The sequence below is a fragment of the Carcharodon carcharias genome, chromosome 37 (genome assembly GCF_017639515.1).
Source record: "Carcharodon carcharias isolate sCarCar2 chromosome 37, sCarCar2.pri, whole genome shotgun sequence".
Taxonomy (NCBI): Eukaryota; Metazoa; Chordata; class Chondrichthyes; order Lamniformes; family Lamnidae; genus Carcharodon; species Carcharodon carcharias.
In genome coordinates this window covers 7,252,906-7,271,880 of record NC_054503.1, presented here as the reverse complement: position 1 = coordinate 7,271,880, position 18,975 = coordinate 7,252,906, and the positions used below count along the sequence as shown (strand labels likewise).

The window sequence follows — 18,975 nt, the reverse complement described above, 5'->3', positions numbered from 1 at the left end:
GCGGTGAGTGGGGTTTGGGGAGGCGGTGGTGCTGTGTGTTTGCAGCTTGAGTGAACTGATGGCTGTGAATGGGGCCTGACCTGGAAGCCGTGTAGGAAGTTCGAGAACTTGTGCGAAAGGAAGGACTGACATGTACAGCTGACTTACTGTGTTTGCAGCTTCAGTAACACAGCAGTCCCTTCAACTCTTCTCAGAGCCTCCTGGAGGACTGCCAGCATTCCAGATCACGTCCAGGGATCGGCTCCGAGGCTTAACTCACTTTTTTTCTTCACACCCCCCCCCCCTCCTCCCCACAACAAAAAAAAATTGTATTTCTGGCCGACTTGAAAGACCTAACCCCTCTCCCCCAAGTTCTGCGGATGCTTTTTTTTTGTTTTAAAATTGCTTTGCACTTTCTCCAGTTCCTGCTTCTAGTGACTGAAGTTGTGATTCTCTCTTTTCAAACAGTGTTGTAAGGGAGTATTTTGTTCTGTAGGTCAGGACACACCCCCTCTTCCAATGTGGATTTGGAGTCTGTCCCACAGCTTAGTAAACCAAGCATTCTGTTGGTACTGGTGCAGTGTCGTTAGGAGTTTTTGTCAAGGCAGCAGAGGGAGAGTTGAACAGAGCGAGCGAGAGAAAGACCTAAGGGCCCCGGAGCTGGGATGCTGATATGAATTCCATGGAGTCAAAGCCTCTGGGGCTGTTGATGTGGCTGGGTTTCGCCTGGCTGGCGGTGGTCTCGGTGCAAGGGAAGGAGCCGTCGCAGGGGCGCTTCAAAGTGGTCTTCACGCCGACCATCTGCAAGCGGACTTGTCTGAAGGGTCAGTGTCAGGACAGCTGTCAGAGGGGGAACACCACCACCCTCATCAGTGAGAACGGACATGCAGCAGACACCCTCACTGGCTCCGGCTTCCGAGTGGGTAAGTAAGTGATCCCTACTTAACCCTCCCTCTCCACAGTACAGACCCAACCGCTTTATCAGTCTGCCCATTAACATGCGTTCCATCCAGGAGCAACTCTCAAAGCAGCGCTAATAATGATTTCAAACTATCTAGCACTAGCGATTATTTTAAAATATCTAGGACTAGTAATGATTTCAAACTATCTAGCACTAGCGATGATTTCAAATTTTCTAGGACTAGTAATGATTTCAAACTATCTAGCACTAGCGATGATTTCAAATTTTCTAGGACTAGTATTGATTTCAAACTATCTAGGACTAGTCATTCTTTCAAACTATCTAAGACTAGTAATGATTTCAAACTAGCACTAGTATTGATTTCAAACTAGGACTAGTCATTCTTGCAAACTATCTAAGACTAGTAATGATTTCAAACTATCTAGCACTAGTATTGATTTCAAACTAGCTAGGACTAGTCATTCTTTCAAACTATCTAAGACTAGTAATGATTTCAAACTATCTGGTGCTAATAATGATTTCAAACTTTCTAGCACTAGCGATTCTTTCAAACTAGCCCTAGCAATTCTTTCAAAAAATCTAGCAATTTGTTTGTGTGACATCTCCCCAAGCCAAGTTGGATTCTGATGTCATTGGATATTATAAAAAGGTGTTACTGGCTAAAGTCACCAGAAATGATGCATCGCATGTAATTTCATGCTACATTTAATTTAAATGACTGTGGCATGTATTATTGATTTCCCCCATGGTCAGCATCAGGCAAGAGACCAGTTTAACAGCTCAATTTTCAACCCATTCCATCATTGGCTTTTGCAGTCCAACGTCAGTAGACTCTTACAGCACAGAAGGAGGCCATTCAACCCCTCTTGGCCATGCAACCTCATTGAAAGAGTAATCTATTTCAGCCCCAATTTGTCTCTTATTCTGCATTTATATAAGATTTAATGTGTTCCTGGCTGCTTTAGAATCTTTCAAACTAAGCTTCGGGTGAGTCAGACATAATCCTGGCTGTGACCAAGACCCCCAAGTGGGGTGGGGGGGAGCAGAGGGGGTAGCGTGGTGGGCTCCCAAGGATCCCCCAGCTGGAGGTTGACCAGTGGCCCCCCAGATGGGGGAAGCTGTATGTGTGTGGACAAGATCCAGCTTGAGTGTGATGCACTCTGCAGTGGAATAATCTGGTCATCTGGGCTTCCCAGTTGAAGGCTGTTCAATCTGTACCACAATCAGGAATGGATGCTCCCAGGGGAAAAGGACGAGGGAGAACCGTTCAGCTTTGCCTTGTCTGTTCACTCTGGTGGAACTTAAGAACTCTGTGTTACTGTTCACACAGTCAGTGTTAGAAAGTTTAACCCTGAATCAGCAGTCCTGCTGCTCCATTGGTCTATCTCTGTGTCCACTAGAATGAGATCTGAAAGTTGCTGCTGTGTCAGTGATCGAGATGGGAGCTCACCCAGGTTTAAACCTCTACCCCTGCTCATTTAATTTTTGGATTTTGAAAAGGGCTTTGGGAACCATAAAAAGTTGCAAGGTTCTAGTGCCAATCGGCTTGCAGGGGGTTCTACTCAGCCCCCTGTGGGGACTGCATCAATCAGAATAAACTCGAGGGAAAAGTGGCTGTGACATCGATTTCCTTAGCAACACAGAATTCTCTGCTGTGACCTCATCCAGTAGCTCTGCTCTCCTGCAATTGACAATCTGTGGGCAGGCCCTTCTGTAATGTAATCTGGAGGCCTGCCTGAACAGCTCATGGGAAAGGGTGGAGGTTTGCTTGGCTTACCAACCTGTGCCTTCTTCCCTCAATTAGTAACACATCGCCTCCGGCTCAGAAAGTTGCAGCTTTGAAGCTCTCACCTTTGTCACTGGGGAGATGGTGGCATAGTGGTGATGTTAGTGGGCTAGTGATCCCGAGGCCCAGGCGTAATGTCCACAGGACACAGGTTCAAATCCCACCATGGCATCTGTTGGAGCCTAAAGCTAGACGCCATTCAAACTATCGTCCGATGTTATAAAAACCCATCTGGGTCACTAATGCCCTTTAGGGCAGGAAATCTGCTGTCTTTGCCCAGTCTGGCCTGGCCTACCTGTAACTCCAGACCCACAACAATGTGGTTGATTCTTAACTGCCCTCTGAAATACTCAGTTCAAGGGATGGGCGATGCCCACATCCCACGAAAGACTAAAGGAAATATAAAAACCTGGGCTGACACTCCCAGTGCCTTCTGAGAGGTGCTGTCCTCCAGCTGAGATGATAAACGAGGGACCACATGTATTGGTTTGGGTGGATTGGAAGATCCCACGGTTGCTACTGGCAGGGGAGTTCAACATTGTCTCTTCAACCAACACTACCAGGAAAACACATCAGCCTGGTGTTCATTTCATTGTCAATCGTGGGGTGTTTCTTGTATAAAGGTTTATAGAAACCTTTATGTAACTTTATATAGCCCTTTATATAACAAAGTGCCTGAGCCATTTTGTGAAGTATTTTGATGTGATAAGAGAAACTTAAGGTGGTAGAAGAAAGACTGACATGACATTTCTGTAGTGCCTTGCACAAACTCAGGATGTCTCAAAACACCTTACAGCCAATGAGGTACTTTATTTTTGAAGTGTGCTCACCGTTGTAACATAGGAAACGTAGTAGCCAATTTATGCACAGCAAGATCCCACAAGCAGTGACCCGATAATCTATTTTTTTTCAGCGATGTTGGTCGAGGGATAAATATTGCCTCCTCCTGCACCCCCTCCCCGCCCAAAGACATGGTTGGGAGCTCCACCACTCTTCTTCAAATAATGACCATGGGATCTTTTACGTCCACTTGAGTGGGAAGGCAGAGACCTTGATTTAACACCTCACCGGAAAGACAGCACCTCCGATAGCGCAGTTCTTCCTCAGTGCCGGCACTGCTAGTGTCTGCCTGGATTATGTGCTCAAGTCTCTGGACTCAAGACTTGAACCCACGAGGTTCTGACTGGCGAGATGCCAGCCCATGGCTCTGTGGTTTCATCTGTCCAGTGTTGGTCCAGACACCCGACTTATGCTGGGCTGTAAGGGAATTTCTAAAATATTAACCAAACACCGAAAAGTATGTCTATTAAAATAGAGCACAATTTTGTAGTGCAGTCTTTTGACGTGGCAGTGTTTCGTATCAGAGAATGGCAGAATTTAAAAGTGCAGTGGAGCATTTAGTTCATTTTTCCCTGCACTGACTCCTAGAAAGAGCTACCCGCATGTTCCCATCTCCCTGCTCTTTCCAAATATCCTTTGAAATGTTTGCTTTTCAAATATTTATCCACTTTCAATTTAAGACCTCTTATGGATTCTGCTGCCCCCACAGCTTCTGGTTCAGCATTCCGTGTCCTCACAAATATTTTACCTAAAAATTTTCTCCCAAGCTCTGCTTGTTCTTTTGTAGCACTCATTTATACCCTAGCTACTGAGTAGTGGAAATAGCTTTTCCCAATTTACCCTTATCTACCCTACCCAGAATTGTGAACACCTCATAAAGATCTCCTCCTTAACCACATTCCCCCAGTGAAAAGAGCTCCAGTTTCATTATACTTTTCTATAACTAAAGCATCTTATTCCTGACACCATCCCAGTAAATCTCTTCTGCTTTCTCCATATGTTTTTGATATCTTTCCTAAAGTAGAGGAACCAAAACTGGACACAATCACTCGGAACAAATCACTTCGCTCTGTATCTAACCCCGTGCTGTACCTGTCCTGGGAGTGTTTGATGGGGACAGTGTAGAGGGAGCTTTACTCTGTATCTAACCCTGTGCTTTACCTGTCCTGGGAGTGTTTGATGGGGACAGTGTAGAGGGAGCTTTACTCTGTATCTAACCCCGTGCTGTACCTGTCGTGGGAGTGTTTGATGGGGACAGTGTAGAGGGAGCTTTACTCTGTATCTAACCCCGTGCTGTACCTGTCCTGGAGTGTTTGATGGGGACAGTGTAGAGGGAGCTTTACTCTGTATCTAACCTCGTGCTGTACCTGTCCTAGGAATGTTTGATGGGGACAATGTAGAGGAAGCTTTACTCTCAGTGGTGTCAGTGGTGGAGGGAGTGAATGTTTGTAAATGGGGTGCCAATCAAGTGGGCTGATTTGTCCTGGATGGTATCAAGCTTCTTGAATGCTGTGTGCACTGTATTCATCCAGGCAAGTGGAGAGTTTTCCATCACACTCCGGACTTGTGCCTTGTAGATGGTGGACAGGCTTTGAGGAGTCAGGAGGTGAGTTAATTGTCACATGATTCCCAGCCTCTGACCTGCTCTTGTAGCCACAGTACTTATATGGCTGGTCCAGTTCAGTTTCTGAACATTTTACAAAGCGGTGTGTGGATTTTGAATCTACCTGGGTCCCACTCAGCTCCTGGCCCGTCCCAGATCCAGAGATGAGCTAAATCACTTTTATCAGTGCGACACAGGAAACTTCGCCGGATTTGTACGGACTGGGGTGAGGCTGGCGCAGAAAGTAATCTGCTCACACCACTTTTAACAAACTTAGTAGCAATAATTCTAAAAGAAAAGGAGGGAAAGAGAACTTGTAGAAATAAGCCTCGCAAAGTGCTCCAAAGAATGAGTCACTTTTTGAGGGTTTGTGACTGTAATTATGTGGATAATGTGGCAGTAATTTGTACCAGCAGCCACCAGAGACAGGAAAATGACCAGTTAATCTATCTGTGGGGTGATGGTTGAGTGGGAATTCTGCCCACTTCCCAGTGCTGCCTTCAGATCTTTTAACATCCTCAGCTCACTTCTGAAACAGAGTACCTCTGACAATACAGCACCCTGGCAGAACTGCAGTGGATTGCCTGTTTAGATTAGGGGTCGTTCCTGATGTGGGACTTGGACTTTCTATCTCGGGGGAAAGGTACAGAGCTTCGTCTTGCAATTAGCTTGAGGAAGGGACACCTTTTTCTTGTATACAGGATGGCCAGGCCGGTTGAGAGGGTGCAAACTCACTTCCCAGTGCTCTCTACTGGCCAGAGGACGTAACTACATTCTTACACACGTCAATTTCCATCTGGGATCTCCATTCTAAACTTCAACACAAAGTATAAAATTCCTATCAACAGGATGTTGGCCAGGATCTATGTGTGTACACACTGATATTTAATACCATATATGAATACTTTTGTACAAATCTGCCCTTAACAATAGCACCAAAGGTGTACCTCATTTAGTGTAGCACATTTCTGCCTGTGAGACATTTTTTACAGTGTACAGTTTACCATTACCTTCTGTACAATGTACTTCATTTTCTCCTGTTATTGTCTTCTCCATCCCAGTTTCTAACCCGCCCCCTCCTGAAAGTACTTACTCCTTCTGTATGCTTTCCCTTTTCCCCCCAGTGATCACTCAAATAGGAATTAACCCATGCTTAAGCCTAGACTGAGTGTCGGCAGGCTCGTCAGCTGTGGAGGGCGGCTCAGTTGAAACTGATCCACACATTTGATTTTCCAACAGGTGACACTGTATAATTATCAGGAACTGAACTCTGACTGACTTTCTCTCTTTCACCCAGATCAGAGATATGTAGATTCAAATCCCACTCCAGAGACTTGGGTCCATATACAAAGCTGACATTCACAGTGCGAGTACTGCGGGAGTGCTGAACTGTCGGATGGTCATTACTAGGGGAGCGCTGCACTGTTGGAGGGTCAGTGCTGAGGGAGTGCCGCACTGTCGGAGGGTCAGTGCTGAGGGAGTGCCGCACTGTCGGAGGGTCAGTACTGAGGGAGCGCCGCACTGTCAGAGGGTCAGTACTGAGGGAGCGCCGCACTGTCGGAGAGTCAGTACTGAGGAAGCGCCGCACTGTCAGAGGGTCAGTACTAAGGGAGCGCTGCACTGTTGGAGGGTCAGTACTGAAGAGAGTGGCACGATGTTGGAGGGTCTGTACTGAGAGAGTCCTGCACTGTTGGATGCGCTGGCTTTCAGTTTGACACTCTTAACCGAGGCCCTGTCGGCCCTGTCAAATGGGTGTTAAAGGTCCCATGGTCACTATTTCGAAGAAGGGAGTTCTCCCCGGTGTCCTGGGGCCAATTTTTATCCCTCAAACAACACCACTAAAAACAGATGATCTGGGTCATTGTCATATTGCTGTTTGTGGGAGCTTGCTGTTCGTCAGTTGGCTGCTGCATTTCCTATATTACAACAGTGAGCACACTCCAAAAAAGATAGTCCTCCATTGGATGTGAAACACTTTGGGGTTGTGAATGGTTCTGCAGAAACGAAGTGTCTCTTTTCCACTGCATGGAGACCAATTGACATCTCCCCACTGAAACCTGGTCATTCAACACTGACCAGAGTTTGAACCCAAGGGCTCATGATAGCCTAGAAATATACAAGGGTGAATTCCTACATTTCTTAAACTTCTCTGCCTCTCCACACTGTCTCCACCTTTTAAGATGGCCCTTAAAACCTGCCTCTTTGAGTAAACATTTTTTTATTGAAAATGCTCTTGTTAAACGCCTTGGGACAATTTGCTACAGTGAATTCAATTGACCAATGCAAGTTGCTGTTATTTGTTAACGCACTGAGCCATTGGTGGTGCAGAACTCCTCATTTCAATAAACTGTAGCCAAAGCCAAAACGTTAACACATGATAAGATTCAAAAGGAATGTGCAGTTGAAAATACTCATGGGAGATGGCTCTCTAAAGGTTCCGAATTAATTAGCTGTGGATTTTCTGCTGGAAGATACAATAAAGGGCAGTTGTACAGGGCATTGGTGAGACTACATCTGGAGTACTGTTGTACTGTATTGGTCTCTTTGTTTAAGGAAGGCTGTAGATGTGTTGGAAGCAGGAGAAGCTTTACCAGACTACTACCTGGAATGGGCAGATTGTCTTATGAGGAAAGGTTGGACAGGCTAGGCTTGTATTCACTGGAGTTTAGAAGAGTAAGAGATAGCTTGATTGACACCCTGAGGTGACATGATTGATGTGGAAAGGATGTTTCCTCTTGTGGAAGAATCTAGAACTAAGGGCTCACTGTTTCAAAATAAGGGGTCGCCCATTTAAGATAGAGATGAGGAGAATTTTTTTCTTTCTGAGGGTCGTGAGTGTTTGGAACTCTCTCCCTCAAATGGCGGTGGAATCAGAGTCTTTAAATACTCTTAAGGCAGAGATAGATTCTTGATAAGCAAGGGGGTGAAAGGTTATCGGGGGTAAGTGGGAACATGGCGGAGGTTACAATCAGATCAGCCACGATCATATTGAATGGCAGAGCAGGCTCAAGGGGCCAAGTGGCCAACTCCTGCTCCTGGTACAAACAAAAACAGAAAATGCTGGAAAAACTCAGCAGGCCTGGCAGCATCTGTGGAGGGAGAAACAGAGTTGACGTTTTGAGTCCGTATGACCCTTCTTCAGAGCATAAAAGGGCTTAAAAGTGGACAAATCTCCAGGTCCGTAGATTTGTGTCCCAGACTGCTGAGGGAGGCAAGGGAGGAGATTGCAGGGGCTCTGACCCAAATTTTTAATTCCTCTCTGTCCACGGGGGAGGTGCCAGAGGACTGGAGAACAGCTAATGTAGTTCCACTATCGAAGGAGGGTTGTAGAGATAAACCAGGAAACTACAGACCAGTAAGTCTCACGTCAATGGTAGAGAAATTATTGGAGAAACTTCTGAAGGAGAGAATCTATCTCTACTTGGAGAGGCAAGGTTTGATCATGGATAGTCTGCATGGCTTTGTCAGAGGGAGGTCATACCTAACAAATTTGATTGGATTTTTTGAGGAGGTGAGCAGGTGTGTAGATGAGGGTAGTGCGGTTGATGTAGTTTATATGGGATTTCAGCAAAGTCTTTGGCAAGGTCCCACATGGGAGACTTATAAAGAAGGCAAATGCACATGGGATACAGGGTAATTTGATAAGGTAGATTCAAAATTGACATAGTTGTAGGAGGCAGAGGGTGATGACAGAAGGCTGCTTTCGTGACTGGAAGCCCGTGTCCAGTGGCGTACCACAGGGATCTGTACTGGTGAAATTTGAATTCAATAAAAATCTGGAATTAAAAGCCTGATGATGACTGTGAAACCATTGTCGCTTGTTGTAAAAACCCATCTGGTTCACTAATGTCCTTTAGGGAAGGAAATCTGCCGTCCTTACCTGGCCTACATGTGACTCCAGACCCACAGCAATGTGGTTGACCCTTAAAACTAGGGATGGGCAATAAACGCTGGCCTAGCCTGCGATGCCCACATCCCATGAATGAATAAAAAAAAAGGCCCCAGAGCACTTCACAGCCAATGAAATACAGCATTGAATTCTAATTGTGGTGTCATGTAGCAAACACAGCAGCCAGTTTAGGCACAGCAAGTTCCCACAAACAAACAACTGAATGAGGACCACACAATCTTCTACAATGAGTGTTGGCCGGGGGATGAATATTGGCGAGAGCAGGTGGCAGAGCGCTGCTACTCTTTGTCAAAATAGCGCCCCGGGATCTTTTACGTCCACCTGAGAGAGGTTTTATTCTTTCACAGGACGTGGGCGTCGCTGGCCGGGCCCAGCATTTATTGCCCATCCCTAATTGCCCCTTGAGAAGGTGGTGGTGAGACGCCTTCTTGAGCCGCTGCACCTGCGTGGTGTAGGTGCACCCTCTGTGCTGTTAGGGAGGGAGTTCCAGGGTTTTGACCACAGCGACAGTGAAGGAACGGCTGATATATTTCCAAGTCAGGATGGTGCGTGGATTGGAGGGGAACTTGCAGGCGGTGGTGTTCCCTTGGGCAGGATTTTTAGTTCGGTGGGCCCCCGTGATTGGCAGGCTGGGGAGCGGCTGGGGAACTGACCACCTACCCCCCACCCCCACACCCCAGCCACGATCAGCTCCCGACCGCAATTCCACGCTGGCTGGCCAATTAACAGCCAGCCAGTGCGAAAGTTGCACCGAAAGGCTCAGCGCTGCCGGGGTGGGGGGGTGGGAGGAGGGTGAGCACCGAAGTCAGCGCCGGCGTGAGAGAGCGCAGAATGAAAGCTCCCTGAAGGCAGAAGAATTTGAATGAAAAAAATAAAAATTTTAAAGACTGGGGAAAAAATGCCCACGCATCGCAATCGGTCACCAGAACATGTGGATGATGATAAATTCTGTCCAAACGCTTTTATTCTTTTTAAAATTACTATCGGAAACCTCATCCCGCCTGTGCGTGAGGTTTCCTGAAAACTGCAAAGGCTGCCTGGCCAATTCACCCTCCCGCCAACCGTAACATTGGACCGGCAACGAAACGTCTCAGTTCATTTCTACTTTAATGGCCTTAACAGGCCTCTTAATTGTCGGCGAGCGTGCTTCCGACTCTCACACCCGCCTGCCGACTGAAATATTGCCCGAGTGCACGACGACGTCAGAATGCATGCCCAACGTCATTGCACGATATTTCACGCTCGCGCGAGTCGGGCACACGTCCGCACGCCGAGGGAAAAGTTCTGCCCCTTGTGTCTGCTTCCCTTGCCCTTCTCGGTGGTAGAGGTCGTGGGGCTGGACGGTGGGTGGCTTGTCTGAAGAATGAGACAGCTCTGGCAGTGCAGCACTCCCTCAGCGCTGGCACTGGGAGTGTCAGCCTAGATTACCTGCTCAGCCAGTTATATGGAACTCACCTCGGGCTTGTACATGTAGAGGGATCGCTTGGGTGATATACCAGAAGGTGGGACATCACCCTTAGGACCCGGATCCCAGAAAGAACGAGGCACCTGAGCGGAGAAAACCAAAAAGAATTGGTGCAGTCTATTCATAGTGTACAAGAGGAGCCTTGGAATTTGATTCAGCAAAGGTTTAATAATTGCCCATTAGTCTATAATAATGAAATGCGACTGAACAACCTGGCTCTCAACCAAACTACTCGATTATGGCAATGCTGCCCTGAGGCTTAGGGACTTTCTCAAGGTCTCAGAATATAACATTTCAGTCTCATTGTCCCCAGCAGGATAAACGCTGTAATTATATATTTTTTTTGTTCCATTTCTTGTTCTGTTTTCTCTCCCTTTGTCATGTCCCATTCCACAGCCTGATCCCACGCTACAGCCAGGGAGTGGGCAGGTTCTTAATCCGATAATCTGTTTTCTTTTCTGAGCGATGTGTCTGGAAATTTCTAAAATAAGCAGCAAATGTGTTTTTTTTTAAAAAAAGCAGAATTTTTGTTTATGTTTCTCCACGTTTCAGTTATAGATGTCTTCAATGGTAAAGTGCTCATCAGAACTGAACAATAATTCCACAATCACTGCCCCCCCCACCCCCATCTCTTTCCTGCCCCTGTCCAATTTTGGACTGAGGTGAGGCAAGGGGAAGGGGTTAAAAAACGACAGCCACGTGGGAGATGATGGCGTTTTTGTAATGTCACTGGACGAGTAACCCAGAGGCCCAGGCTAACACTCTGGGGACATGTGTTCAAATCCCACCACAGCAACTGGTGGAATTTAAATTCAATTAATAAACCTGGAATTGAAAGCGAGTCTCAGTGACGGTGACCATGACAACCATCATCGATTGTTGTAAAAACCCATCTGGTTCATTAATCCCCTTTAGGGAAGGAAATCTGCCATCCTTACCCGGTCTGGTCTGTATGTGACTCCAGATCCTCAGGAATGTGGATCTTAATTACCCATTAGTTCAAGAGCAATTAGAGTTAGGCAACAAATGCTGACCTTGCCAGCAATGCCCACATCTCACCAAAGAATAAAAGAAACCCCCCCCCCCCCACCCCCCAAACCCCCAACACCGACGCACAGTAGCAGCAGTGTGTGTCCCATCTACAAGATGCATTGCAGCAACTCACCAAGGCTCCTTCGACAGCACCTTCCAAATCCACGACCTCTATCACCGAGAAGGATAAGGGCAACAGGTACATGGGAACACCACCACCTAGAAGTTCCCCTCCAAGTCATTCACCATCCTGACTTGGAAATATATCGACCGTTCCTTCACCGTTGCTGGGTCAAAATCCTGGAACTCCCTCCCTAACAGCACTCTGGGTGTACCTACACTGCACAGACTGCAGCGGTTCAAGGTGGTGGCTCATCCCCACCTTCTAGAGGGGCAATTAATGATGGGCAAGAAATGCTGGCCCAGCCAGCGACGCCCACATTCCGTGAAAGAGTAAAAGAAAGGTGTGTGATGGATTTGGTGGAGGCCTCAGCAACCTTTGACCTTCGGCTGTTGCTATTATGGATGGTGTATTTCAATCTGTGTGGAAATGGATCAAAGCTCTATGGGACACCCAGCTGAAGGGTCAGGGCCCCTGACAGGGTGAGACACCAATGAGTTTGAAAAGAAGAGGAGGTAAGTCAGGAGGTAGATTAAGGTTTAAATCAGCAAGGTAATTATGTAAAGGGCGATCAATGTGTGCAATGGATTTCCTCTTAGAGGACTGAAGGTAAATATCCCTGGAAGCATTCAAAAAGCATTTTGTTAAAATGAGTTCAGATGGGTAAATGGCCTTTCACCTCCTTGTGTATCTTGAGACGTAGTGATTAGGTGATGCTGACTTTTTAAAAAAATTTATTCGTTCATGGGATGTGGGTGTCACTGGCCAGGCTGCCATTTATTGCCCATCCCTAATTGCTCCTTGAGAAGGTGGCAGTGAGCCATCTTCTTGAAGGGCTGCAGTCCGTGTGGTCTGGATCCACCCACAGTGCTGTTAGGAAGGGTTCCAGAAGCCTGTAGGTTGTTTGAAGAGTATACTGAGGCGAGGAATTCCAACGTTTTGAAGTCATTGGGAAAGAGTGAGTTACAGCTCAGGAGACAGTGCGACGAGAGTTGATTTCGGTGCAGCACGGTTGTAAAGAGGTATGGGCCCAGCAGCCTACATTGTGACTGTCAAATTCCTCACTATTTCCGAGTGAGTAATGGCGTTTGCCAGAACAAGCTGTACGAGGTGCACCCGTTCCTACTGTGAAAGTGTATCCACATGTTTACATGCTGCCACACAGTCACAATCATTGTGAAACTGAGTTATTTAAACTGTAAGCTGACAGGCAGTGTCCCTGATGCACAGTTCACCTGAAGCTTGAAGGCACACAAACTGCGAGAGAGAAACTTCTCTGAAAACCTGGAAGTGAGAAGCAAGAGGAAGAAATGTTGTCTCAAATTGGTCTGATTGCAAGTTTGCCGATCACCAGTGCAGGCTTCCATCCTCCTGAATGTTGAAGTGCCCGCTGGGCATAATGGTTTGCCTTGACTCTCTCCTGAAGAATGGCTCCAGGGGCGAGGCACCCCGGAGCATTTGGAGTCCGAGCAGGAATTGGCTGACTTCAGGAGAGTTAAATGGGAAGGCAGATGTTAAACAAAGCCACGTTGTCTGTTAGTCTTTCGTTGTAAGCTGCTCGGTTGAATCGAGATCAGGAGGCAAAGGACAGGCACTGAAAACTGCTGAAGAATTGCACAAATAAATAAGTGTCACATGATACAGTAAAACCAAAGCCAAAAGCAACACCTCCTGGGCATTGAGTGAAAGTGTTAGTCACACTTCACATCTTAATAAACATTTTATGTGGCTGATCATCCCTTAAGTGAGGCTAGACTTGCATTTTTCTATTATTGATTTGTTTTTTTTGAATTAAATGTTGTTTAAAGAGGCGGTCTCATGTCATCGCAAGGTCTTTGGTCCAATTTTCCATCTTAGTTACGTTGTGCACAACCGGCCCAATATACGCTTTGATGTGTTCTATATATTGCTTACTTACATTTTTTCTTAAAGAAACGTATGAGGAAAGACCTTTATCTAATTTACTTAACTCCTTATAAGGATTCCATATTAGGACAGTGTAGAGGGAGCTTTGCTCTATACCTAACCCCGTGCTGTACCTGTCCTGGGAGTGTTTGATGGGGACAGTGCAGAAGGAGTTTTACTTTGTATCTAACCCCGTGCTGTACCTGTCCTGAGAGTGTTTGATGGGGACAGTGTAGAGGGAGCTTTACTCTGTATCTAACCCCGTGCTGTACCTGTCCTGGGAGTGTTTGATGGGATGGTGTAGAGGGAGCTTTACTCTGTATCTAACCCTGTGCTGTACCTCTCCTAGGAATGTTTGATGGGGACAGTGTAGAGGGAGCTTTACTCTGTATCTAACCCCGTGTTGTACCTGTCCTGGGAGTGTTTGATGGGGACAGTGTAGAGAGATACTCTGTATCTAACCCTGTGCTGAGGTCAAAAGTACTCAGTGTTGAATGGGATGCTGGACTGGATCAATTTGGCATTGGTTTGAGTGGGTTGGATTTTTACATAAAGCATAAAATATATAATACTTGGCCCAAACTGGCTTCTGTGTTTCCTACATTACAACAGTGAGTACACTTCAAAACTACCTTATCAGCTTTGGGAAACCCTGAGGTTGTGTAAAGCGTTATAGAAATGCAAGTTTTTCTTTCTTTCGTGGTTTACACTCAGAAGCTGGTGCTGGAAATGAGGTGGGGGGGTGGTGATGTTCCTGGCGGGAGAAAGGTGAAGAGCACATTATTTCTTTGTCTAACCCCACCGCTTATTGCAATCGCAAGACATATGTTGTCATCCCCTTGTAGAGATGGTACTGAACCCTTGTACAAATAGTCCGCAGATCCCATGTGATACCAGCCAAGAGGACACAAATATATTGCGTTTGGCAGAACATCCAGATACTCTTTTTTTTATTACAGCACAGTACTCAAAGCACAGAAACAGGCTATTTGGCCCAACAGCTCCATGTTTGTGCTCCACACAAGCCTCCTTCCACCCCTCTTCACCAAACCCCATCGATATATCCCTCTATACCTTTCCCACTCATTTATGTCTGTAGATTCCCTTTAAAAGCTTCCATGCTCATTTCGTCAATCACTCCATGTGGTGCAGAATTGCATATTCTCCCCATTCTCTGGGTAAAGAAGTTTCTCCTGAATTCCCTGTTTAATTTCTTGCTGACTCTCTTACATTGATGGTCTCTAGCTTTGCTCTTTCCACAAGTGGAAGCACTTGGCCCTTGGGTCTACTCTACTAAAATGTTTCAGAATTTTAAAGATCTCGATTAGGTCACCCTCAGCCTCCTCTTTTCAAGAGTAAAGAGCCCCAGCCTGTTCATCCTTTCCTGATAGATATAACCTCAAAGTTCTGATATCATCCTTGTAGATTATTTTTGCACTCTCTCCTCTATATAACCTTTTGATAATTGTTATGACCATTGCAGTTGGTAAAGTGGAGTTATTTAAAAAGAGGGAAACTTTAAACAACTGTCATAACCTATAATTTTTAGTGTTGTATTTGAGATGCGACTCTAAATTCAGAAATCAGACCAGCAGTTCTCAAGGTTTTACATTAAACATTTTATTAATTTACACAGGTTAAAAAATATATAGACACATGGATACAAATTACTACTATTGTAACTTGTAATAAATTTCCAAACTAATCCCCATTAAGGCAACAGCAACCCATAGACTTAACTGGATACCAGGCAAAGCATTTTCACCGTATGAATTCAAAATGAGGTTCTTTTCACTTTGGTTCCTATGGAGCCAGCTGGAGGCTTACAGCTGCCTTTTGATCTCACATTGCCTCTGCTCTGCACACCCGAAAACTACTAACGTTATACCTACCACCACTGATTGAATGCAAATTGTCATTGTATCACCAGCTTCTTTGAACTCCACTTTTTAACAATGAAACCCCTTTAACAGTACCAATTTTACTAGTAATATAAACATATTGCTTGGTAGCTGCTAGATAGGTGTCAGTTTTCACCTCACTTCTTGAATACTCTATTCAAAAAAATACAAATGCACTCTACCTCTCCCCGTTTATATCTCAAAACTAGTACATATCAAAGCAGCCAGACTAGCTGGCTTTAATCCAATTAAGACACACCCACAGACTAAACCTCTATTTTAAAAGAAAAATATTTTCCAAAATATTATATAAATCAGTAGCTTCATGACAATAATATGATGACCAGAATTGTTTAGAGTACCTCAAGTGTGGCCCAGGTTTAACATCACTTTTCAATTCTGCCCTTCCAAAAATAAACCCGAAGGCTTTGTTTGCTTTCTCATGCCTTATTAATGTACATTGCTAATTTTAGTGATTTGTGGATTTGTCCCCTCAGGTCCCTTTGCTCTTCTATTCCAAATCAATTTGGCCACCCTCCAAATTTTCCTGGTCCTCCTGCGATGATGCCCATCATTGGTGGGACCGGGAAATCCTGAAGTTGTTTTCCAAGTAACCTGACAGCTCCTCATTTCTCTTAATGTAATGTAATGTTTCACACTCGTTTATGATAAAATTAATTTTCCAATTGTGTGCTCGTTCCACAGGTTTATTAATGCTGTCTTGTAATAATCACAGAATCACAGAGTGCAGAAGAGGCCCTTCGGCCCATCAAGTCTGCACTGACACGTGAGAAACACCTGACCTACCTACCTAGTCCCATTTACCAGCACTTGGCCCATAGCCTTGCATATTATGATGTGCCAAGTGCTCATCCAGGTACTTTTTAAAGGATGTGAGGCAACCCGCCTCCACCACCCTCCCAGGCAGCGCATTCCAGACCGTCACCACCCTCTGGGTATGTCATACTCTTTTTTAGTATTAACTACCACCCCCGTCCCAACCCATTTTGGCATCTTCCACAAATTTAAAAATTGTGTTTTGATTCCCAAGTCTAACTCGTTAATAGAAATTATGAATAATGGTGGTCCCAATACTGATGCTTGTGCAATCCCACTTTCCATCTTCTACCACTCTGAATAGCTACCCTTTACCCTTACCTCCTGTCTTGTAGCTAGCTAGATAGCTGTCCATTCTGCTGCTTGTTGCCTGACTCCCCATACTCTTACCTTATTCATTGGTCTATTATGTGACACCATATAAAAGACCTTTTGGGAATCTAGATATATTACATCTACTACATTGCATTTTGGCAGGAAGAATAAAAAAGCAGAGTATTACTTAAACAGAGAACAGCCGCAGAATTCTGAGCTGCAGAGGGATCTAGGTGTTCTAGTGCATGAGTCACAAAAAGTTAGTATGCAGGTACAGCAGGTAATTAAGAAGGCTAATAGAATGCTGGCCTTTATTATGAGAGGAATAAAAGTGAGGATAAAAGCAAAATACTGCGGATGCTGGAAATCTGAAACAAAAACAAAAATTGCTGGAAAAACTCAGCAGGTCTGACAGCATCCGTGGAGAGATAGACAGGGTTAACGTTTTGAGTCCGTATGACTCTTCTTCAGAACTGGAGAAGGGTCATACGGACTCGAAATGTTAACTCTGTTTTTCTCTCCACAGATGCTGTCAGGCCTGCTGAGTCTTTCCAGCAATTTTTGTTTTTATAAAAGCGAGGATGTTATGCATCAGTTATACAGGGCATTGGTGAGACCGCACCTCGAATACTGTGTGCAGTTTTGGTCTCCTTATTTAAGGAAGGATGTAAATACATTGGAGGTAGTTCAGAGGAGGTTTGCTAGATTGATACCTGGAATGTGCAGGTTGTCTTATGAGGAAAGGTTAGCCAGACTGAGCTATTTTCCACTGGAGTTTAGAAGAGTGAGGGGTGACTTGATTGAAGTATACAAGATCCTGAATGGTATTGACCAAGGTGGACATGGAAAGGATGTTTCCTCTCGTGGATGAGTCCAGAACTAGGATGTACTGTTTTAAAATTAGGTGTTGCCCTTTTAGGTCAGATGTGGAGAAATATTTTCTCTGAGGGTTGTGTGACTTTGGAACTCTCTGCCTCAGGAGGCGGGGTCACTGAATATTTTTAAGGTGGAGGAGGTAGATAGATTTCTTGTTAGGCAAGAGAATCAAAGGTTATCGGGAGTAGGTGGGAATGTGGAATTTGAAATACAAACAGATCAGCCATGATCTTATTGAATGACAGGACAGACTCGAGGGGCTGAATGGCCTACTTCTGCCCCTATTTCATATATTCATATGTTCATACTCTTGTCTACACTCTGTTACCTCTTCAAAGAATTCAATAAGGTTGGTTGAGCAAGTCTTTTTGTTTTGATACCCTTGTTGATACATTTTGGGTTTTTTAGATATTTTTCTATTTTCTCCCTTAGTAGAGATTCGAATATCTTTTGTACCACTCTTGTTGGTATGTAGATCCCTGGGTATGTTCTAACTCCCTTCTTAAATCTAAGTATAAGGGGATTTTGTGTTGGACAGGTGGGATTTTGTGTTGGGTGGGTTGGATTTTGTGTTGGGTGGGTTAGATTTTGTGCCGGGTGAGTTACGTGATGTGCTGCTTGGGTTACATGCAGGTTTGGATGGGCAGGTGGTACAAAACACGGTCCCTTTATGACACAGTCGGAACCTTGTAGTAATTTTTCCAACGTATGCACTATTTAACTTGGATTGCTATAACCTGTAGAGACGAGCTGCCAATTTGCAAGTCTCTGTCCTACAGTTCAACGACTTATTCATTGGGTGACTCACTGCAAACTGAAACAGATCCTACAAAAATGTCTTGAGTGAAAGCTGGCAAAATGTTAACGATTTTATTGGCAGAGAGCCGGGAATGTGGGGAACATTTCAACGTGGATCAGGAATTGTAAAGGATCACATGGAATCAGGGGTGGATTTGTTCATTTGGATTCTGGACAGTGGGATTGAATTGGAAGGGAGTTTGGTTCAATAGGGATTTAAACAGTAGAAACTGAAAGGAATGTGTTTAGCATATTAGGATTCTGTTCCAGGGGAGTGAATGGGAAGGAGTTGGGTCTATTGGGATTGTTTCCCGTGGGAATGAATGGAAAGGGGCTTGGTCCATTGGGATTGTGTACAGTCGGAGTGAATGGAAAGGGGTTTGGGTCCTTTGGGATTGTGTCAGTGGAAGGGAATGGGAAGGGGTTTAGCCCATTGGGATTCTGTAAAATTGGAATGTATGGGAAGGGGTTTGGGTCCATTCTATACATTCTATTTGTTGTGGGGTTAGTTAGAGGCTGATTGTTGTTGCTGAGGGAAATGCATCTTTGATTCGATCAGCCAATCATTGGGATGAATGTCCTACATACCTGGGATTGCACCGGCACTGGAATTCATACGATGTTGTTCAACTGAGCGGCGGGCAGAAGGCCTTTTGGACTGACAGCAGCATCCTGTTTGTGGAAA

General features: G+C 45.2%; 1 protein-coding gene across 3 annotated transcripts in view; it reads left to right on the top strand.

The window, feature by feature from the left end:
* Positions 1-291: 291 nt before the first annotated feature.
* The window catches only part of ltbp3 (latent transforming growth factor beta binding protein 3), a 155,850-nt gene continuing 137,166 nt past the window's right edge, over positions 292-18,975 (top strand). For 2 of the 3 annotated variants that reach the window (XM_041179865.1, XM_041179864.1), the window contains exon 1: positions 293-902. In XM_041179865.1, the coding sequence (XP_041035799.1) occupies positions 653-902 (250 nt within the window). In that variant the 5' untranslated portion in view covers positions 293-652. Of the gene's footprint in view, positions 903-18,975 lie in introns of all 3 variants that reach the window. The other variant, XM_041179866.1, reaches the window with a different exon arrangement.